At 47.3% G+C, this 19490-nt stretch overlaps 1 protein-coding gene across 1 annotated transcript in view; it reads left to right on the forward strand.

The window, feature by feature from the left end:
• The first annotated feature begins 3174 nt into the window (after positions 1–3174).
• Positions 3175–19490, forward strand: part of rpgrip1l (RPGRIP1 like) — a 31212-nt gene continuing 14896 nt past the window's right edge. Inside the window, exons 1-13 of the mRNA XM_085780525.1 lie at positions 3175–3271; positions 4082–4220; positions 5117–5448; positions 6424–6523; positions 7713–7856; positions 7933–8038; positions 9111–9257; positions 10600–10673; positions 10782–10921; positions 13040–13146; positions 13263–13313; positions 16754–16936; positions 18277–18394. Of these exons, the coding sequence (XP_085636651.1) occupies positions 3193–3271; positions 4082–4220; positions 5117–5448; positions 6424–6523; positions 7713–7856; positions 7933–8038; positions 9111–9257; positions 10600–10673; positions 10782–10921; positions 13040–13146; positions 13263–13313; positions 16754–16936; positions 18277–18394 (1720 nt within the window). The 5' untranslated portion in view covers positions 3175–3192. The remainder of the gene's footprint in view (positions 3272–4081; positions 4221–5116; positions 5449–6423; positions 6524–7712; positions 7857–7932; positions 8039–9110; positions 9258–10599; positions 10674–10781; positions 10922–13039; positions 13147–13262; positions 13314–16753; positions 16937–18276; positions 18395–19490) is intronic.

Here is a 19490-nt window from a genome sequence, read left to right on the forward strand (position 1 = left end):
GGTCCGATGTAAGTGAACTCCATTTCCCAGAAGCCTCCTCGCCGCAGCGCGCCTGCGCAGTGGCGTCATGACGACCTGAAGTCCCAGCGATTGTTTTCATGGCAACCGTAGCTCTGAGCGGGATAAAGCAGAGACGTTCTAATATGAGGAGACAGACCACTCTGCCCGTTTTGAATGGGGAAAGCTGCGACGCCAAAGATGGCGCATGTCCCGCCCCTTTTCACCAGCAGCCAATCACCTGCTTTGCCAGAGCTGAACTAGGCCAATCATGTTGTTGCACCAGCGCATGCGCACAAGTAGATTTACGACAGACAAACCTACCTGGTGGCAACAACAACACGGCTTTAGCACCGTGTGTACTGTATGTGGTCACTGGTCAGGTTGAACATTTACTCTAAGGTTTTCGGAAAAGCCACCGGCGACCGGGAGCGGCTCCTCATCCTGGAGGAAAGCTGTTACATTTACCCGCGGAGTTTTAGAGGTTTACTGCCGGCTTGTTAATTTGGCAGCCACATTGGTTGGTCTTAATGAAAAGTGAAGCTTCAGGTCTGTGCTGCTGAACGAAAGAGCTACCTCGCTACGTATACAGAATTCACCACATTCACATCAATAAGTGTTTTACAATGAACCGATCAGTCCACCTTTTCTTTCATTTAACTTTTGAATGTATAGTTTTGTTCGTTTCATTTTTTAACCTAAACATTCAAACTGGGCCCCTTCCCCTGGGGGCGTTAGCCTCCTGTCCATGATAGCAGCAGCAGCAGCAGCAGTCCACTCCAAAAAACAACAACAACACACACACAGTCCGGGTGAAGCACTGGAGCCGTGGACCGATAGACACCGTCACCATTAACGAGAGCCTCTCGTTTTATTGTACCGAGTACGAGAGGCTTGTTGTGAGCTGAGAAGCGGCTGTTAGCGGCGGATGCTAACCGAAGCTAGCGGCGGATGCTAACGCTACCGCTAGTCGAAGTTAGCATCGAGCTAGCTCAGCACAACGAACGCCCCTCATACTTGTTACCGGTCGAGGCTTTAGTTGTTAGTGATGGTCGGTAATCAGTCCGTGGCTCCAGCGGTTCACTCGGACTGTATTTATTTATTTTTAACTGACTGCTGCTGCTGCTGAGACGACATGCTAGCACTAATACATCCATGCTAGCATTCGATAGCATCCGAGACAGCTAACGTTTGTGGGGATCGTGGGAGGGGGGAGCAGACACAGTCACCACACACAGAACTAGGAGCCCATAGGTGATTATTAAGACGGATTTCATGTAAGTCTAGCGTTTATTTTTTAGCAAAAATCTCCAGACTCAAGCCGATATGTCTCCAGGTAGAGCAGGGCAGACCAGGGGCAGACCGGTGTAGGTATGCTCGGGCTGCTGCTAGATCACGGATTTAGCCGTTACAGCCGTACAGTAACGGCTGTGTCGTAAATCCGCGCGCATGCGCAGTTGAGTACTCCCTGTGGAAAAATAGCGATTTAAACGTCATTCTGCGGTAAAGTCTATGTTTTTTTGGTTTTTATTTGTATCTTATTTCACTGGCTAGCACGTCTGTATGTTTTTTCCGTCCTGCTATCACGTTAAAGGGTGGATTTGACCACCCCTCCATTCAATTAGATAGGGGTCTGGTCTTCTTGGGCTTTTCGAAGCGTCGCCAATATGGCCGCCGAGTGGCCTGACTTGCCTAGAAGGACTTTGGATAAAGTCCTGATAAAGAGGTGAGAAATGTTTTAATGAGGCTCAGCTCGCCTGTTTGGGTCCAACAGGACGTCCTGTCGGTCATCGATTACATGGTTATTGATTAATGTGATCAGAATGAGGTCATTCTACAGGAAGCTAACGGAGCTAACGAGGCTAACTAGCTCCTCGCTGGTTAAACTGTGAAGAAACAGACACAACAACAGAGTAAAGTTCAACCTCTCACTCTTTATTCTACATTTATATTAAATACAGTTCATCCTGCTGCAGTCTGGTAACACGTAGTTCACTATAGAGAAGACTACTCTCCAGACTCCCGGTAAAACATCACCTATTTCACTGTTTACCGTTAAAATGAACGTTTATTTAATAACTCAGACAAATGAATCAACACGGTGACTCGAGATTAAAGATGGTTTTTCACTTCGGCTCAATGTTTAACTCACTCAGCTGCTCTGGTTTAAAGGACCAATTGTTCATCCTGCTTTATGGATGTTACCTTCAGAGAGAAAACTGGAGACTAAGCTTTGAAAAGCTTTAAAAAAGGCATTGATCTGAATTAGAAAATTGAATATATATATATTTTGGTTACACTTCTTGGGATAAACATTAGCCTGCAATATGAAATGTTTCGACCCTTTGGATGTAGAGAGAAGTTATGGATGTTACAGCTCTTCAGACTCACTGAACACATGATGAAACTCTGTCAACTTCTTTCAAACACTAAAACATGTTGAATAACTAATTAATTGAATTACTGTAAAAAAAATTTGCGTCTCTTTATAATTTTATACAGATTTTGTTACTGTATTCTTAATATTATTGATAAAGCCTAAGTTATTTTATTCTCCCAATTATCATATCTGTATTTTTTAAAATTCTGTTCTGTTGGAGCTGCTGTGACACAATCATTTCCTGCAAAGGGTTAATAAAGTATTATTCTATTCTATTCTCTATTATAATAACTGTGTGTTTTTAAAGTGGATCTCTGTGGGCTCCATCCTCCAGGTGTCTCAACTATCCACCCCCTTTCCTTTCAGATTGTTTTTAATATATATATATATATTTAAACTTTATTTGTTACACATCATTTACACAAATATCATAAGTGCTAAGATGACATTAGAAAAATGAATAATAGAAGAATAGAGACAGAGTTTTAAAGGTGTACAGAAATGGTCAATATCAGTGGCTGGTGAATCGTGAGCAGGCTGACGTATAATCCGTGTTCCTGCATTATCCAATGCGGAAAAAAAAAACACACTTTCATCCCGGATTTACTCAAAAATAGAATTTTACACAAAGTTTGGCCGACATCGTCTGATAGATTAGTTATTACATTATTTTTATGATCCAGAGTGGGCTTAAATTAAATTTTCTTTTCTGTACAGCTTTAACTCCTTCTCCTTTCTAACTGTACAAAGAGAAAGTCTCATTTCACCAGCTGACCTGTTTAGACCTGTGTCCTCTCTCCCTCCAGACTGAGACCATGTCCACGCTGCTCGATGACACGTCAGCCGACGTCCCGGTCAGAGACGTCACCGTCCACCTGTCCAGACCTGCAGCTGGTGAGTGATGCTGCTGCTGTAACCATAGTAAAGGCCTTTGCACACTGAGTCCGTTTTTGTCGTCCGAAATTGCCGCACGTCGGAAAATAAATTCGACTTCATGTTGTGTCGATCATGTTTACACACCGAGTCCCAAACTTTCGTCCGTCATAAAAGTTTTCGGAACAGGTTCGATTTAATGCGTTTTTCGCATCCGTGAAAAGTCTTTTTGACCAATCACATCAGAGTTTGGAGGCTGGAGGGGGAGAGAGAGAAGGGAGGGTGGGGAGGGGGATCACCGCTGAGTGTGTCTGTGTGTGTGTGTGTGTGCGCCAGCCGCTGTACAGGATCATGGAAATTGTCCGTCTTCTGTTTAATGTGTGAGCTAATAATCAATAGGCTATCTATCAAACTGGACCACTGACATCCTATAATAACCTGTTGAAGTGATCATGATGGATCCACTGCTCATTTACAAGCAGCAGATCCCCTACTGGCTCCTCTCAGGATGGACACAATATTTAAAATTTTCTCTTTCATTTCTCAACAAGTGAGACAAGAGAACCACAACGTGCATCATCACTGCGTGACGATTTTGTCTCCCTCTCCGAAGTTTGGAACACAAAATAAAAACGCATGTGAATAAAACGCAACGGACTCAGTGTGCAAGGAGCCTGCACGTTACGTTTTTTGTCGGATGACGGATACGAAAAACGCATGCGAAAAAAACGGAGTCAGTGTGCAAAGACCTTAACCCTTTATGTTATGTACCTGAACCACCTGAACCAGTGTGTTTGTGTGTTTGTGTGTTTGTGTGTGTTCCGTCCACAGACCCGTCCCTCTCCGTCCGGCAGCGACAGGACGTGTCCCGGGTGTCCAGGGAGGAGCTGGAGGACCGCTTCCTCCGCCTCCACGAGGAGAACCTGCTGCTCAAACAGCACAGCCATGACCAGGACGACAAGATCAGGAAGTGAGACACACACTCACACACACACTCACACACACACACTCACACACACACACACTCACATAATGAACTGTGTTTCCCTTTGGAGATCTTTCCTTTACGTCACATTAAAGGGATAGTTCCCCCAAAATTGAAATTTCCCTGATTATCTCCTCCCCCTCATGTGGACTAAGGGCTGGGAGAAGTTTCAGAGTCCTCCGTGGCTTCTCTGAGTTACAGGGGGTCTCGGCGTAGCAGTGCATGTCCATATGACGGTTGCAAATGGATACCAACTGTCTTCGTAACAAAAAGACACACCAAAAAACATCCAGATACCTCCATGCTGCTCGTCTGTAATGTCCGTCTTGTATTGAAGAAAAATTTAATAAGTCTATATTTCAAGCTTGTTTTGTAGCGGAAGCTTCTCGAAGCTCCTCTTCCTGGTTCGTCAAATTTGGACGAACTGGGAAGAGGACAGACCCTGGTTCTTCCAAATTTGACGAACTGTTGTGTTGTTGTGTATACCATTGTCTGTCTTGTGATGTATTGTCTCTCATTGTGCAGTCTGTGAAAACAAATTTCCCCATGGGGACAAATAAACTTAAACTAAACTAAACTAAAACTAAACTAAACTGGGAAGAGGAGCTTCAATTTTGGGTGAACTATCCCTTTAACGTGGTGTAAAGTTGTTGGTCTGCTTCTTTATAAAAGTGAGTTTGTAGGAACATCAGGCTGTTAATGTGAGCCCAGGGTAAACTTTATCACTGTTACTTGTTTCAAGTGTCGCAGTTGGTTTAATGTGGAGGGAAGTGTGTGACACGTGTTTTTTCCTCCTACAAAGAAAAAAAAACATTTTTTTTCAAGAGGAAATTTCAGCAACACTAACTGTGACGGTGTATGTCCCCCCCCCCCCCCTTCAGGCTGGGCACCAAGCTGATGCGGCTGGTGAAGGACCGGGGCCGTCTGGAGCAGCTGGCGGTGGGCGGGGCCCCCCCGGGCGGCCGGCTGAGGGACGTGGAGATGGAGGAGGTGATGGAGGAGCTGCAGGAGAAGGTGCGGGGTCTCCAGGCCGAGAACCAGGGGCTGAAGCAGCGGCTGCTCGTGGCCAAACAGCAGCTCATCAACTCCCAGAGCAGGAGGACGTCGCCCTACGGACACGTCCAGCCCCGCGTCCACACCCGGGTCAACGCCGGGTCCAAGAGGCCCCGAGACGACCCCCCCTCCCCCTCCCCCTCACAGGCTCGGCCCAAGAGTAAGACACACGTTTGATACGACACCATCTGACCTTAGAGTGACCTCTGACCTCAGTGTGACCTCTGGAACGCAACACACACCGGTGGCAAAACAACCAACAAGAAGTGATGTTTACAGAGACGAGAAGAGAGAGATGAACAAGCTTCTACGGCAGCTGGCAGAGGACAAACGATAGGAAGCAGGAAGTAGATAGAGTGTTGGAAGGAAGTAGGAAGTAGAGCGTTGGCAGAAAGTAGAGCGTTAAAATGAAGTAGAGCGTTAAAATGAAGTAGAGCGTGTCACTACCCGATTTGCATCGCTACCCGATTTGTGACAATACTGGTCTGCGCATGTGCAGACCGGCCGCCATCTTGGACAGCTGCCTACGGCAACTCCACTTGGACAAACTTCATTTGGGCGCTGCCCGATTTGCGTACAAGCGGAAGTCTGCTTAAAGTTCTGTACATTTAAAATACGGTACTGTGAAAATGATTTTTTTTTAAAACGCGGAGGTCCGTCATAAGAAGGACCATAAGGAGGTCCGCGGCAGACTCGTTTATTCAGTGAGTGTTGTGGTTGTCATGGTGTCGTGATAAGGCCATGGATGTATTATACTGGATGAGGCTGGGGAGAAAAGAGGACAGTAAACACTAAAAGTCTCTACCTCTGTTCCTGTTTTCTGAGCATCCAGATCCAGACCACCACAACCAACCCTCAGTTACATTACTAATAAAGTTTTTGTTTTTTTTAATAAAAAGATAAACGGTCTCTGGCGACGCACACAGGGCAGTGATCCTAAGTCAATTCAACGAAGTTTGTCCAAGTGGAGTTGCCGTACGTAGCTGTCACAAATCGGGCAGTGACAGAGCGAAGTGTGTGGAAGTAGAGCGCTGGTAGGAGGTAGAGGTCAGAGGTCAGAGGTCAGAGGTTGCCTGGTTACGTCACCGTCTCTGACCCGGTCTCTCTGGTTCTGGTTCTGGTTCTGGTTCTGCAGGTACGAGGAGTCTGGAGGGGGCGGGGCGACCTCCCACCTCCCAGCTGCCGCGCTACGGACACAGTCTGCTGGAGGACGCCCGGGCCGAGATACGCAACCTGTGAGACACACACACACTCACACACACACACACACACACACACACACACACACACACACGTCCTGCTGTTAGTTTAGCTGCCGCCGTTAGCTTAGCGACAGCCGTCAGCTTTCCTGTCAGCTGCAGCTACTGATGCTTTCTAGACACCCCGCATTGCAACACAAAGCTGCTTTGCTTGTGCACACAGAAATAGTAATGTTTCTTCAATCATTTCAGATCTGTCTAAACGGTGATAGTGGCGTGAAACATTTTGAAACTTAAAAACTTTATTTTTAAACTTGACCGGAAACAGCTGTGAGGTTGCAGGGTGTTCCGATTGGTGTTATATCGGTTAAGTGAAGTTTCCTACGGCAGATTCCCTGTGCAGGGAGTAGAGAGCAGGGAGCAGGGAGCAGGGAGCAGGGAGCAGGGAGCAGGGAGTAGGGAGTAGGGAGTAGGGAGCAGGGAGCAGGGAGCAGGGAGCAGGGAGCAGGGAGCAGGGAGTAGGGAGCAGGGAGCAGGGAGCAGGGAGCAGGGAGCAGGGAGCAGGGAGCAGGGAGTAGGGAGCAGGGAGCAGGGAGCAGGGAGTAGGGAGCAGGGAGCAGGGAGCAGGGAGTAGAGAGCAGGGAGCAGGGAGCAGGGAGTAGAGAGCAGGGAGCAGGGAGCAGGGAGCAGGGAGCAGGGAGTAGAGAGCAGGGAGCAGGGAGCAGGGAGTAGAGAGCAGGGAGCAGGGAGCAGGGAGTAGAGAGCAGGGAGCAGGGAGCAGGGAGTAGAGAGCAGGGAGCAGGGAGCAGGGAGCAGGGAGTAGAGAGCAGGGAGCAGGGAGCAGGGAGCAGGGAGTAGAGAGCAGGGAGCAGGGAGCAGGGAGCAGGGAGCAGGGAGCAGGGAGCAGGGAGTAGGGAGCAGGGAGCAGGGAGCAGGGAGCAGGGAGCAGGGAGCAGGGAGCAGGGAGCAGGGAGCAGGGAGCAGGGAGTAGAGAGCAGGGAGCAGGGAGCAGGGAGCAGGGAGCAGGGAGCAGGGAGTAGGGAGTAGGGAGCAGGGAGTAGGGAGCAGGGAGCAGGGAGCAGGGAGCAGGGAGCAGGGAGCAGGGAGCAGGGAGTAGGGAGCAGGGAGTAGGGAGTAGGGGGCTCTGTCCAAGTAAACTGTGGATCGGAACGCAGCCACACACACACACACACACATACTGATTCATGTGTGTGTGTGTGTGCAGAGAGAACGTGGTGGCGTCGCAGCACGGCCACCTGGAGGAGCTGGAGGCGGAGTCGGAGCAGCTGAGGGCGGAGCTGAGGAGGAAGGAGGCGGAGCACGAGGAGAAGCTGCTGCAGCTGCGACAGCAACACACCTCCAAACTCAGGTAAACACACACACATGTTTACCTGGAGCTCAGAGGGAACCGGGCTGTTATTGATCAGTGATCGTGTGTGTGTCAGGTCTCAGGTGAACTCCAGCGTCTCCATGGTGAAGCTGCAGCAGCAGATCTCCGTCAGGTCCAACGCTGTGACGGAGCTGCAGAGTCGCTTCCTGCAGCTGCAGCAGGTGAGTCCACGGTTGTGTCTGAAATCACTCCCTCATTCCCTCCTCCCTCCTCCCTATATAGTGAATTCAATATAGTGACTCACTGGTCAAATAAAAAACACTTTCGGACACTACTCCACCATGGATACAACCATGGTAACGGCCGGTGTAGAGGAGTAAAGCAATATATTAAGCGGTAATATATATATTTAAGCATCAAAGATGTTCAATCAAACCCACATAGTTTGAAACAACGTTCAAAACACACACAGCCAGTGTCACAACTAAGCATAACGTCTGCTAGCTTAATGCTAACGTATAATGTAAAACCTCATAGACGGGCTAACAGAAATTAGCATCGCTATCCAGAGTCTGTGGTCAGTTTATAACGCTTGTTAGGAAATTTGCTCCGACGTTTGTTGTGGGAGTCTGTGGAAGCTGCAACCGGACAACTCTGACAGCTGGACACATTTATTGAGGCTGCTGCACTACTTCATTTATTTGGTAGCTACACCGGTCACTACTGCATTTATTTGGTAGCTACACCGGTCACTACTTCATTTATTTGGTAGCTACACCGGTCACTACTGCATTTATTTGGTAGCTACACCGGTCACTACTGCATTTATTTGGTAGCTACACCGGTCACTACTGCATTTATTTGGTAGCTACACCGGTCACTACTTCATTTATTTGGTAGCTACACCGGTCACTACTTCATTTATTTGGTAGCTACACCGGTCACTACTGCATTTATTTGGTAGCTACACCGGTCACTACTGCATTTATTTGGTAGCTACACCGGTCACTACTGCATTTATTTGGTAGCTACACCGGTCACTACTGCATTTATTTGGTAGCTACACCGGTCACTACTGCATTTATTTGGTAGCTACACCGGTCACTACTGCATTTATTTGGTAGCTACACCGGTCACTACTGCATTTATTTGGTAGCTACACCGGTCACTACTTCATTTATTTGGTAGGGGGGGTTAGGACACAGCCAGGGTCTCTGATCGATCTGATTGGTCTGAGGACGGAGCAAACAGGAAGTGGTGGCTGACGTGTGGTCATGTGGTCGTGTGTTCCAGAGTCAGGTGACGCTGAAGGCGGCTCACGACGGCGCCATGTTGAAGGTGGACGAGCTGTCGACGCAGCTCAGAGAGGAGAGACTGAAGAGTCTGGAGCTGGAGCAGAAGCTGCAGACCTCCTCCTTCAGCAGGAGGAGGGAGGAGCAGGTCAGTCAGTCCCAGGTGGGAGGGGGGTCGTCTGTACCAGGTCCAGGTCTGAACTCTCCTCCCCTCCTCCTCGTAACCCTAACCCCCCTGGAGGAATCTCTGTAGAGACTCTACATTCATCTACAACCATGGTATCACACTCAGAACTTGAACTGGCCGTCCACGCTTTCATGTCATCCAGACTCGATTACTGTAACTCACTGTTTACCTGCCTTAAAGGGATAGTTCACCCTAGAATGATATTTTGCTCATTATCTACTCACCCTCATGTTGACTAAGGGCTGGAAGAATTTTCAGAGTCCTCCGTCCCTTCTCTGAGTTACAGGGGGTCTCAGCGTAGCAGTGCATTTCAATGCAACGGTTGCAAAGGGACACCAGAGCTCTTCGTAAAAAAACACACACAAAAAAACATCCAAATACCTCCATGATGCTCGTATGTAATGTCCGTCTTGTGCTGAAGCCCCAAATTGCGTAATTGTCCCGAAAAAAATTAAATAAGTCTATATTTTAAGCTTGTTTGTAGCGGAAGCTTCTCAAAGCTCCTCTTCCTGGTCCGTCCAAATCTCGCGTGATTTGCGCCGGCGTCAGTGCGGTTACTGCGAATCACGCGAGATTTGGACGGACCAGGAAGAGGAGCTTCGAGAAGCTTCCGCTACAAACAAGCTTAAAATATAGACTTATTTAATTTTTTTCGGGACAATTACGCAATTTGGGGCTTCATTATCTACCTTGAGTAGATAATGAGCGAAATATCATTCTAGGGTGAACTATCCCTTTAATAAATCATCTCTGGACCGTCTAAAACTAATACAGAACGCTGCCGCCAGGTTGCTAACTCGCTCACCGAAGTCCTGCCACATCACTCCTATCCTCCGCGCCCTACACTGGCTCCCCATAGCTTTTAGATTTCATTTTAAAATACTGGTAACCACCCTCAATGCCCTGCATGGGTCTGCCCCGACCTACATCTCCGACCTCCTCCAGCTCTACACCACCACTCGGTCCCTCAGGTCCTCCGACCAGGGGCTCCTGGCTCTTCCCCGGACCGACCTCAAAACGAAAGGGGACCGAGCCTTTCGTTCGGTGGCCCCCAGATTCTGGAACGCTCTTCCCCCAGACTTAAGAGCCTCTCCATCGGTCGAAGTCTTCAAGGCGCAGTTAAAAACCTACCTGTTTAGACAGGCCTTTGAACTCCATGCTTTATTATGTTTTGTGAAGCACTTTGTGACTTTGTGCTGTGAAAAGTGCTATATAAATAAAGAATTATTATTATTATTATCGTTATGAGAGATGGTGATGTTTGAGCTCTTACCAAGTGTTCTCCTTCCCTCCTCCTCTCCAGTTGAAGGAGCAGGTGAAGGAGCTGGAGCAGGAACGTGACCTCCTGAAGGAGAACAATGAGAAGCTGGTGAACAGGTGAACATCTGAGCGTCACTCCTGATGTTGACGGGTTGTCACAGTAACCAGGTAGTCATGTCGTGTCTGTGTGTGTGTGTGTGTGTGTGTCTGTGCGTGTGTGTGTAGCGCCCTAGACGTGTCCCAGCAGCAGCGGCGGCGACTCGAGGAGCAGCAGCTGCGGCTTCAGGTGTCTCAGCTGGAGGCGGCGCTGAAGAACGACCTGCTGGACAAGAACCAGATCCTCGACAAGGTCCAAGCCGAGAGAGGTTCGACTCCGCCCACTCACTCTGCCCCGCTCAGCCAGACCGCAGTAACTGTGCCTTCACACCAGAAGCTTCCAAAGCGTCAAAACGCCGGAAGTCAATTCATTTTCAATGAGAGCCGGCGACACTGAGCGGCCAAAGCGTCAACAGGCGTCGCCGCGCTTCCAAAGCTTCCAAAGCGTCCAAAGCTTCCAAAGCGTCCAAAGCTTCCAAAGCTTCCAAAGCTTCCAAAGCGTCCAAAGCTTCCAAAGCGTCCAAAGCGTCCAAAACCTCCAAATCTTCCAAAGCGTCCAAAGCTTCCAAAGCGTCCAAAACGTCCAAAGCGTCCAAAGCTTCCAAAGCCTCCAAAGCTTCCAAAGCTTCCAAAGCGTCCAAAACGTCCAAAGCGTCCAAAGCGTCCAAAACCTCCAAAGCTTCCAAAGCGCCCAAAGCTTCCGAAGCTTCCAAAGCTTCCAAAGCTTCCAAAGCTTCCAAAGCTTCCAAAACGTCCAAAGCTTCCGAAGCTTCCGAAGCGTCCAAAGCTTCCAAAGCGTCCAAAACGTCCAAAACCTCCAAATCTTCCAAAGCGTCCAAAGCTTCCAAAGCGTCCAAAACGTCCAAAGCGTCCAAAGCTTCCAAAGCTTCCAAAGCGACCAAAGCTTCCAAAGCTTCCAAAACGTCCAAAGCGTCCAAAGCTTCCAAAGCTTCCAAAGCTTCCAAAGCTTCCAAAACGTCCAAAGCGTCCAAAGCTTCCAAAGCTTCCAAAGCGACCAAAGCTTCCAAAGCTTCCAAAGCGACCAAAGCTTCCAAAGCTTCCAAAACGTCCAAAGCGTCCAAAGCTTCCAAAGCTTCCAAAGCGACCAAAGCTTCCAAAGCTTCCAAAGCGACCAAAGCTTCCAAAGCTTCCAAAGCTTCCAAAGCGTCCAAAGCTTCCAAAGCTTCCAAAGCGACCAAAGCGTCCAAAGCTTCCAAAGCTTCCAAAGCTTCCAAAGCTTCCAAAGCGTCCAAAGCTTCCAAAGCTTCCAAAGCGTCCAAAGCTTCCAAAACGTCCAAAGCGTCCAAAGCTTCCAAAGCTTCCAAAGCTTCCAAAGCGTCCAAAGCGTCCAAAGCTTCCAAAGCTTCCAAAGCTTCCAAAACGTCCAAAGCGTCCAAAGCTTCCAAAGCTTCCAAAGCGTCCAAAACGTCCAAAGCGTCCAAAGCTTCCAAAGCGTCCAAAGCTTCCAAAACGTCCAAAGCGTCCAAAGCTTCCAAAGCTTCCAAAGCGTCCAAAGCTTCCAAAGCTTCCAAAGCTTCCAAAGCTTCCAAAGCGTCCAAAACGTCCAAAGCGTCCAAAGCTTCCAAAGCGTCCAAAGCGTCACCAGACGAGAAGTTGAGCCCTGGTTAACTTTAGGGTAATTAGCTATGACACGGTCCGGCGGCAACCAGCGGCAACCTGTCAGAATAGAGACGTCCTTCGGCTCCCCAATGACCAGCGCGATCGAACTTTGACGTCAGTCACGTGACGAGCGACCAAAGCAGCTGAAAATATTTGCCGTTTTGGGAGCTGTCTTGTCTGACGCCCAGCCTCAAGCGTTTGTGACGCTTTGGAAGCTTTTGGTGTGAACGCACAGTAACTACGTGAAAATTCCAAATTGAGTTTTTTGAACTTGTCAATAAATGTTTTATCTTGTGTAAAATTTTCAGCGGTCAATGTTGCTCAGTTTTAGAGATATATAAAATTGCAGTAACTACAAAATCACTCTTGAAACTGAGCCAGACCGCAGTAACTCTGCCTCTTTTCCCCTGCACTTCAGCTGCAGCTACTGCTCTATTACACACTGCTAGCCAGTTACGGTAGCTAGCTAACATTAGCTTCGGCAGGTTAGCACCAGCACATAACACTTTAGCTAAACACTGGACATTAAATGTTAGCTCACTAAAGGTTGTACTGTCAAATTATTAATCACTTAAGTAATGAAAGCTGGAAGGAAACAACAACATTGTAGTTACTGCACTTTGCCTCAGCATTACCTGTCTATCTGTTTAAGGAAACCTGGCAGCAGAGCGCAGTATCTGCTTTTTAGGGGTCAAATGTAAAATATGTGGTCATATATTTAATTGCATGAATATTACTTCATGAAAACATGTGACCTGTCGTTGCAGCGCGGAGCGAGAAGCTGTCGGAGGAGAACCAGAGGCTGCAGGGCCAGGTGCTGGAGCAGCAGCAGCAGCAGGAGGAGCTCAGCCGGCGTCTCAACGTCTACGGCAGGGTGAGCAGTGACATCATCACGCTGGGGGGCGTGGCCTCTGAACAGGTGACATCATCACGCTGGGGGGCGTGGCCTCTGAACAGCTGACTGATGATGTGATGCTGTGTTTTATCCAGGAGAACGAGTACGACGCGTCTGAACTGACTGAAGCTCTGCTGCTGGTCAAGGTGAGTGGACTCCTCCTCTTCCTCTCCTCCTCCTCCTCCTCCTCCTCTTCCTCTCCTCCTCCTCTCCTCCTAGAGAGTTGGTAGGAAGTAAAGCGTTGGTAAGAAGTAGAGCGTTGGTAAGAAGTAAAGCGTTGGTAAGAAGTAGAGCGTTGGTAGGAAGTAAAGCGTTGGTAAGAAGTAGAGCGTTGGTAGGAAGTAAAGCGTTGGTAGGAAGTAAAGCGTTGGTAAGAAGTAGAGCGTTGGTGAGAAGTAGAGCGTTGGTAAGAAGTAAAGCGTTGGTAAGAAGTAGGAAGTAGAGCGTTGGTAAGAAGTAGAGCGTTGGTAAGAAGTAGAGCGCTGGTAAGAAGTAGAGCGTTGGTAAGAAGTAGAGCGCTGGTAAGAAGTAGAGCGTTGGTAAGAAGTAGAGCGTTGGTAAGAAGTAGAGCGTTGGTAAGAAGTAGAGCGTTGGTAAGAAGTAGAGCGTTGGTAAGAAGTAAAGCGTTGGTAAGAAGTAGGAAGTAGAGCGTTGGTAAGAAGTAAAGCGTTGGTAAGAAGTAAAGCGTTGGTAAGAAGTAAAGCGTTGGTAAGAAGTAGAGCGTTGGTAAGAAGTAAAGCGTTGGTAAGAAGTAGGAAGTAGAGCGTTGGTAGGAAGTAAAGCGTTGGTAGGAAGTAAAGCGTTGGTAAGAAGTAAAGCGTTGGTAAGAAGTAAAGCGTTGGTAAGAAGTAAAGCGTTGGTAAGAAGTAGGAAGTAGAGCGTTGGTAGGAAGTAAAGCGTTGGTAGGAAGTAAAGCGTTGGTAAGAAGTAGAGCGTTGGTAAGAAGTAAAGCGTTGGTAGGAAGTAAAGCGTTGGTAAGAAGTAGAGCGTTGGTAAGAAGTAAAGCGTTGGTAAGAAGTAGAGCGTTGGTAGGAAGTAAAGCGTTGGTAAGAAGTAGAGCGTTGGTAGGAAGTAAAGCGTTGGTAGGAAGTAAAGCGTTGGTAAGAAGTAGAGCGTTGGTGAGAAGTAAAGCGTTGGTAGGAAGTAGAGCGTTGGTAGGAAGTAGAGCGTTGGTAAGAAGTAGAGCGTTGGTAGGAAGTAGGAAGTAGAGCGTTGGTAAGAAGTAGAGCGTTGGTAAGAAGTAAAGCGTTGGTAAGAAGTAAAGCGTTGGTAGGAAGTAAAGCGTTGGTAAGAAGTAGAGCGTTGGTGAGAAGTAAAGCGTTGGTAGGAAGTAGAGCGTTGGTAGGAAGTAGAGCGTTGGTAAGAAGTAGAGCGTTGGTAGGAAGTAGGAAGTAGAGCGTTGGTAGGAAGTAGAGCGTTGGTAAGAAGTAAAGCGTTGGTAAGAAGTAGGAAGTAGAGCGTTGGTAAGAAGTAGAGCGTTGGTAAGAAGTAAAGCGTTGGTAGGAAGTAGAGCGTTGGTGAGAAGTAGAGCGTTGGTAAGAAGTAAAGCGTTGGTAGGAAGTAGAGCGTTGGTAAGAAGTAGAGCGTTGGTAGGAAGTAAAGCGTTGGTAGGAAGTAGAGCGTTGGTAGGAAGTAGAGCGTTGGTAAGAAGTAAAGCGTTGGTAAGAAGTAAAGCGTTGGTAGGAAGTAGAGCGTTGGTAAGAAGTAAAGCGTTGGTAAGAAGTAAAGCGTTGGTAGGAAGTAGAGCGTTGGTAGGAAGTAGAGCGTTGGTAAGAAGTAAAGCGTTGGTAGGAAGTAGAGCGTTGGTAGGAAGTAGAGCGTTGGTAAGAAGTAGAGCGTTGGTAGGAAGTAAAGCGTTGGTAGGAAGTAGAGTGTTGGTAGGAAGTAGAGCGTTGGTAAGAAGTAAAGCGTTGGTAAGAAGTAAAGCGTTGGTAGGAAGTAGAGCGTTGGTAAGAAGTAAAGCGTTGGTAAGAAGTAGGAAGTAGAGCGTTGGTAAGAAGTAGAGCGTTGGTAAGAAGTAAAGCGTTGGTAAGAAGTAAAGCGTTGGTAAGAAGTAGAGTGTTGGTGAGAAGTAAAGCGTTGGTAGGAAGTAAAGCGTTGGTAGGAAGTAGAGCGTTGGTGAGAAGTAAAGCGTTGGTAGGAAGTAAAGCGTTGGTGAGAAGTAGAGCGTTGGTAAGAAGTAAAGCGTTGGTAGGAAGTAGAGCGTTGGTAGGAAGTAAAGCGTTGGTAAGAAGTAGAGCGTTGGTAGGAAGTAAAGCGTTGGTAAGAAGTAGAGCGTTGGTAGGAAGTAGGAAGTAGAGCGTTGGTAGGAAGTAGAGCGTTGGTAAGAAGTAAAGCGTTGGTAAGAAGTAAAGCGTTGGTAGGAAGTAGAGCGTTGGTAAGAAGTAAAGCGTTGGTAAGAAGTAAAGCGTTGGTAGGAAGTAGAGCGTTGGTAGGAAGTAGAGCGTTGGTAAGAAGTAAAGCGTTGGTAGGAAGTAGAGCGTTGGTAGGAAGTAAAGCGTTGGTAGGAAGTAGAGTGTTGGTAGGAAGTAGAGCGTTGGTAAGAAGTAAAGCGTTGGTAAGAAGTAAAGCGTTGGTAGGAAGTAGAGCGTTGGTAAGAAGTAAAGCGTTGGTAAGAAGTAGGAAGTAGAGCGTTGGTAAGAAGTAGAGCGTTGGTAAGAAGTAAAGCGTTGGTAAGAAGTAAAGCGTTGGTAGGAAGTAGAGCGTTGGTGAGAAGTAAAGCGTTGGTAGGAAGTAAAGCGTTGGTGAGAAGTAGAGCGTTGGTAAGAAGTAAAGCGTTGGTAGGAAGTAGAGCGTTGGTAGGAAGTAAAGCGTTGGTAAGAAGTAGAGCGTTGGTAGGAAGTAAAGCGTTGGTAAGAAGTAAAGCGTTGGTAGGAAGTAAAGCGTTGGTAGGAAGTAGAGTGTTGGTAGGAAGTAAAGCGTTGGTAAGAAGTAGAGCGTTGGTAGGAAGTAAAGCGTTGGTAGGAAGTAGAGTGTTGGTAGGAAGTAGAGCGTTGGTAAGAAGTAAAGCGTTGGTAAGAAGTAAAGCGTTGGTAGGAAGTAGAGCGTTGGTAAGAAGTAGAGCGTTGGTAAGAAGTAAAGCGTTGGTAAGAAGTAAAGCGTTGGTAAGAAGTAAAGCGTTGGTAGGAAGTAGAGCGTTGGTGAGAAGTAAAGCGTTGGTAGGAAGTAAAGCGTTGGTAAGAAGTAAAGCGTTGGTAGGAAGTAGAGCGTTGGTAAGAAGTAAAGCGTTGGTAGGAAGTAGAGCGTTGGTAGGAAGTAAAGCGTTGGTAAGAAGTAGAGCGTTGGTAGGAAGTAAAGCGTTGGTAAGAAGTAGAGCGTTGGTAGGAAGTAAAGCGTTGGTAAGAAGTAAAGCGTTGGTAAGAAGTAAAGCGTTGGTAGGAAGTAGAGCGTTGGTAAGAAGTAAAGCGTTGGTAAGAAGTAAAGCGTTGGTAGGAAGTAGAGCGTTGGTAAGAAGTAAAGCGTTGGTAAGAAGTAGGAAGTAGAGCGTTGGTAAGAAGTAGAGCGTTGGTAGGAAGTAAAGCGTTGGTAAGAAGTACCAACCTCCTCCTCCTCTTCCTCACCTCCTCCTCCTCCTCCTCCCCCACAGAGCCGGCGGGCCCAGAGGAGGGGGGAGCTGGGCTTCCTGAGGGAGGAGGAGCAGCAGGAGGAGAAGGAGGACCGAGACGTGTCCATCAGGGAGCTGAGAGCTGCTCACGCTGAGACGATCCAGGAGCTGGAGAAGACCAGGAACCTGCTGAGCATGGAGACCAGGATCACCAGGGACTACAAGGTGGAGTGAATTTAACGTTTAGTTTTCATTATGGCTTTCATAAAAAAAATTGGAAAAAAAACATATTGATAATTAAAGGGTTAGAAATTCAAAATGATTAAAGGGACAACGAGGAGTTTCTCCATCGGCAGAACGAAAAATTCCGCGACAATAAAAAAGTCTGATATTAATGTGGATGAATCTCCGTTACCACTTGTTAATGGTCCATTTTAGATAAATCTATGGTTTTGTCTCTATGGTTATTTTGTTATTATTAGTGGTGGTGGAAATGCTGGGCGAGCCGACCAGCGTTTCTTTACTTTCGGTTTCGTGGCGAGTCGTGAGAATAACGCCGCCGTATGAATCTCCGTTTATGGTGGGAACTACGACGGTATGTGATCGTCTTCCAACCTCTGACTTTAATTCTTGATGAATGAAAACATGAGTCTGTCTTGCACCGGTCAAAGAATTTCACGGTGCGGAGGCTCATAAATGTAGTGAGAAAACACTTCACTTTTACAAAACTCCTCGTTGTCCCTTTAATGGACATTTTAAGGGACTGAGGTGGTTTGACAAAATGAAGGGACCTCCAAGGGTTAACTTCCTGTGTCACTTCCTGTGATTTTGTGAAAATGCGCAAAAAGCAAATGCGAATTTATGACCGTTTCCATTCATTAGTGTTTTGCGATTAGGAGGAGTGCGCCGTGAGATTACGTCATAAGAGAGCGTGAATGTATCCATGACAACAGTTGACACTCAGCTGACACTCAACATCATGGACAAGTTACGTACTTTCCGGACTAGACGCACCTGTATAAGCCGCACCAGCTACATTTTAAAAGAAAATACTGTACATAGCTATAGGCCGCACTTGAATATAAGCCTCAGGTTTTCATGTTGTAACATGAGATATTCACACAGAAAGACAGTAGAAACTGTGACAGTCTGTTCTGGTTACGCTCCTCTCCTCCATGTGCATCTGTTTACAACAAAGCCGGTGAAACAAAGCCGGTCATAAACAAAACATTACGGGTTACGGAGCGTTTGTGTTGCGGTGCAGAGAGGAGAGCTGGGACACCGGGGCGCCGCTGGGTGAAGTCCAGCAGCTTCACCCACAAACTCTGCCTCAATTCACATCATCTGTTTCCATAACAAAAACTCACATTTTCATTTAATCGATACGTTGACAAATCCACCCCCCCCAAAGCGTAAAAACCTTTATGCGCATTTACTGCCTTTTTTCAAATTTCTGGCGTTTCCATTCAAGTATTTATTTGCAATTTTTGAAAATGCGAATAAAAACAGGTGGATGGAAACGCAAGTACTGTCCTGATGATGATGATGGTGATGATGTCGTCCAGGCGGAGCTGCAGGTGCTGAGCCAGAAGACGAGCAGAGACAAGGCCGACATGGAGCTGAAGCTGCAGAGACAGACGCAGCTGTCGGACGCCAAGACGGTGAAGATCCACAAGCTGGAAGGTCAGAGAGACGCCGCTGCTCCTCTGATTGGCTGCTGGTCTGTTGTCATGGCTACACATGCTGGATAGTGTGTATCATGGTGCTCTGAGGTTTATTACAAACTGTGGAGCTCTAACTCATCATTGTGTCTTGTACAGTAAAGTAAATTGGCCATCTTTATATGTGCGCCGGCTCGGCCATTGATTGGTATGTGCTGATTTACAAGGCTGTTCTTCAGATGATTCCATCTTATTATCATCCCGTCTAATCTTGACTAACAGTCTCTACAGTCTCCTCTCAGGACTTTTGTCATTTTACTGTTCCTAAGGTGAGAACAGAAATGGGGAAGAAAGCTTTTAGATTTTCTGCTCCGAGTACATGGAACAGTTTGCAGTCAGAGCTCAAAGTCCAAAGTCTGGTTTCTCTGAATGTGTTCAAGTCCATGATGAATTCTTTTAACTAATTTTGAAAATTCAGTTGTTTTTATTTGTTTTTTTTTTTTTTGTTTGTTCGTTTGTTTTGTGTCTTTAATTAATGTGACTATGTGTTGAAACTATGTGCTGTCATTCTTGGCCAGGTCTCTCTTGCAAAAGAGATCTTGGATCTCAATGGGACAAACCTGGTTAAAGCAGAAGTAAGCGATTTGGTGGTTTTGGCTAATGCTGCGTTCGAGGCAGGCTTTTGAAACCGTAAATTACAACTTCAAGTCACAACTTACGACTTTGTAGCGTTCCAGGCAACCCACTCGTGTTTCTCCGACCTGTTTTACCTGTGAAAGTCACTATAACGGCCACTCGCAACTTCTGACCCGTGAAGTCGTACCAGATCGAACTGGTACCACTTCACAGGTCGGAAAAACAGGAGTTACGAGTTGCCTTGAACGCACCATAACAGTCCTCGTCCCTACGTCACCACATTCAGGCGCATCCCTTGGCTGCACACACAGAGAGGACTGCCCCTTTATGCCGTTCTCTCTCCTCATTGGATAAAGGTTGTAGGATACAAGGAAAGTTTTCTCCTGGGCTCAGAGCAGAGCAGAGTGACTGACAGACCCGTGTTTCAGACCAAACACTCTATAGAAGTGATTGCTGTCGGAAGATATAACTATTTAAGACTT

This window comes from Trachurus japonicus, chromosome 6 (genome assembly GCF_045865225.1).
Source record: "Trachurus japonicus isolate A0001 chromosome 6, Traja_1.0".
NCBI lineage: Eukaryota > Metazoa > Chordata > Actinopteri > Carangiformes > Carangidae > Trachurus > Trachurus japonicus.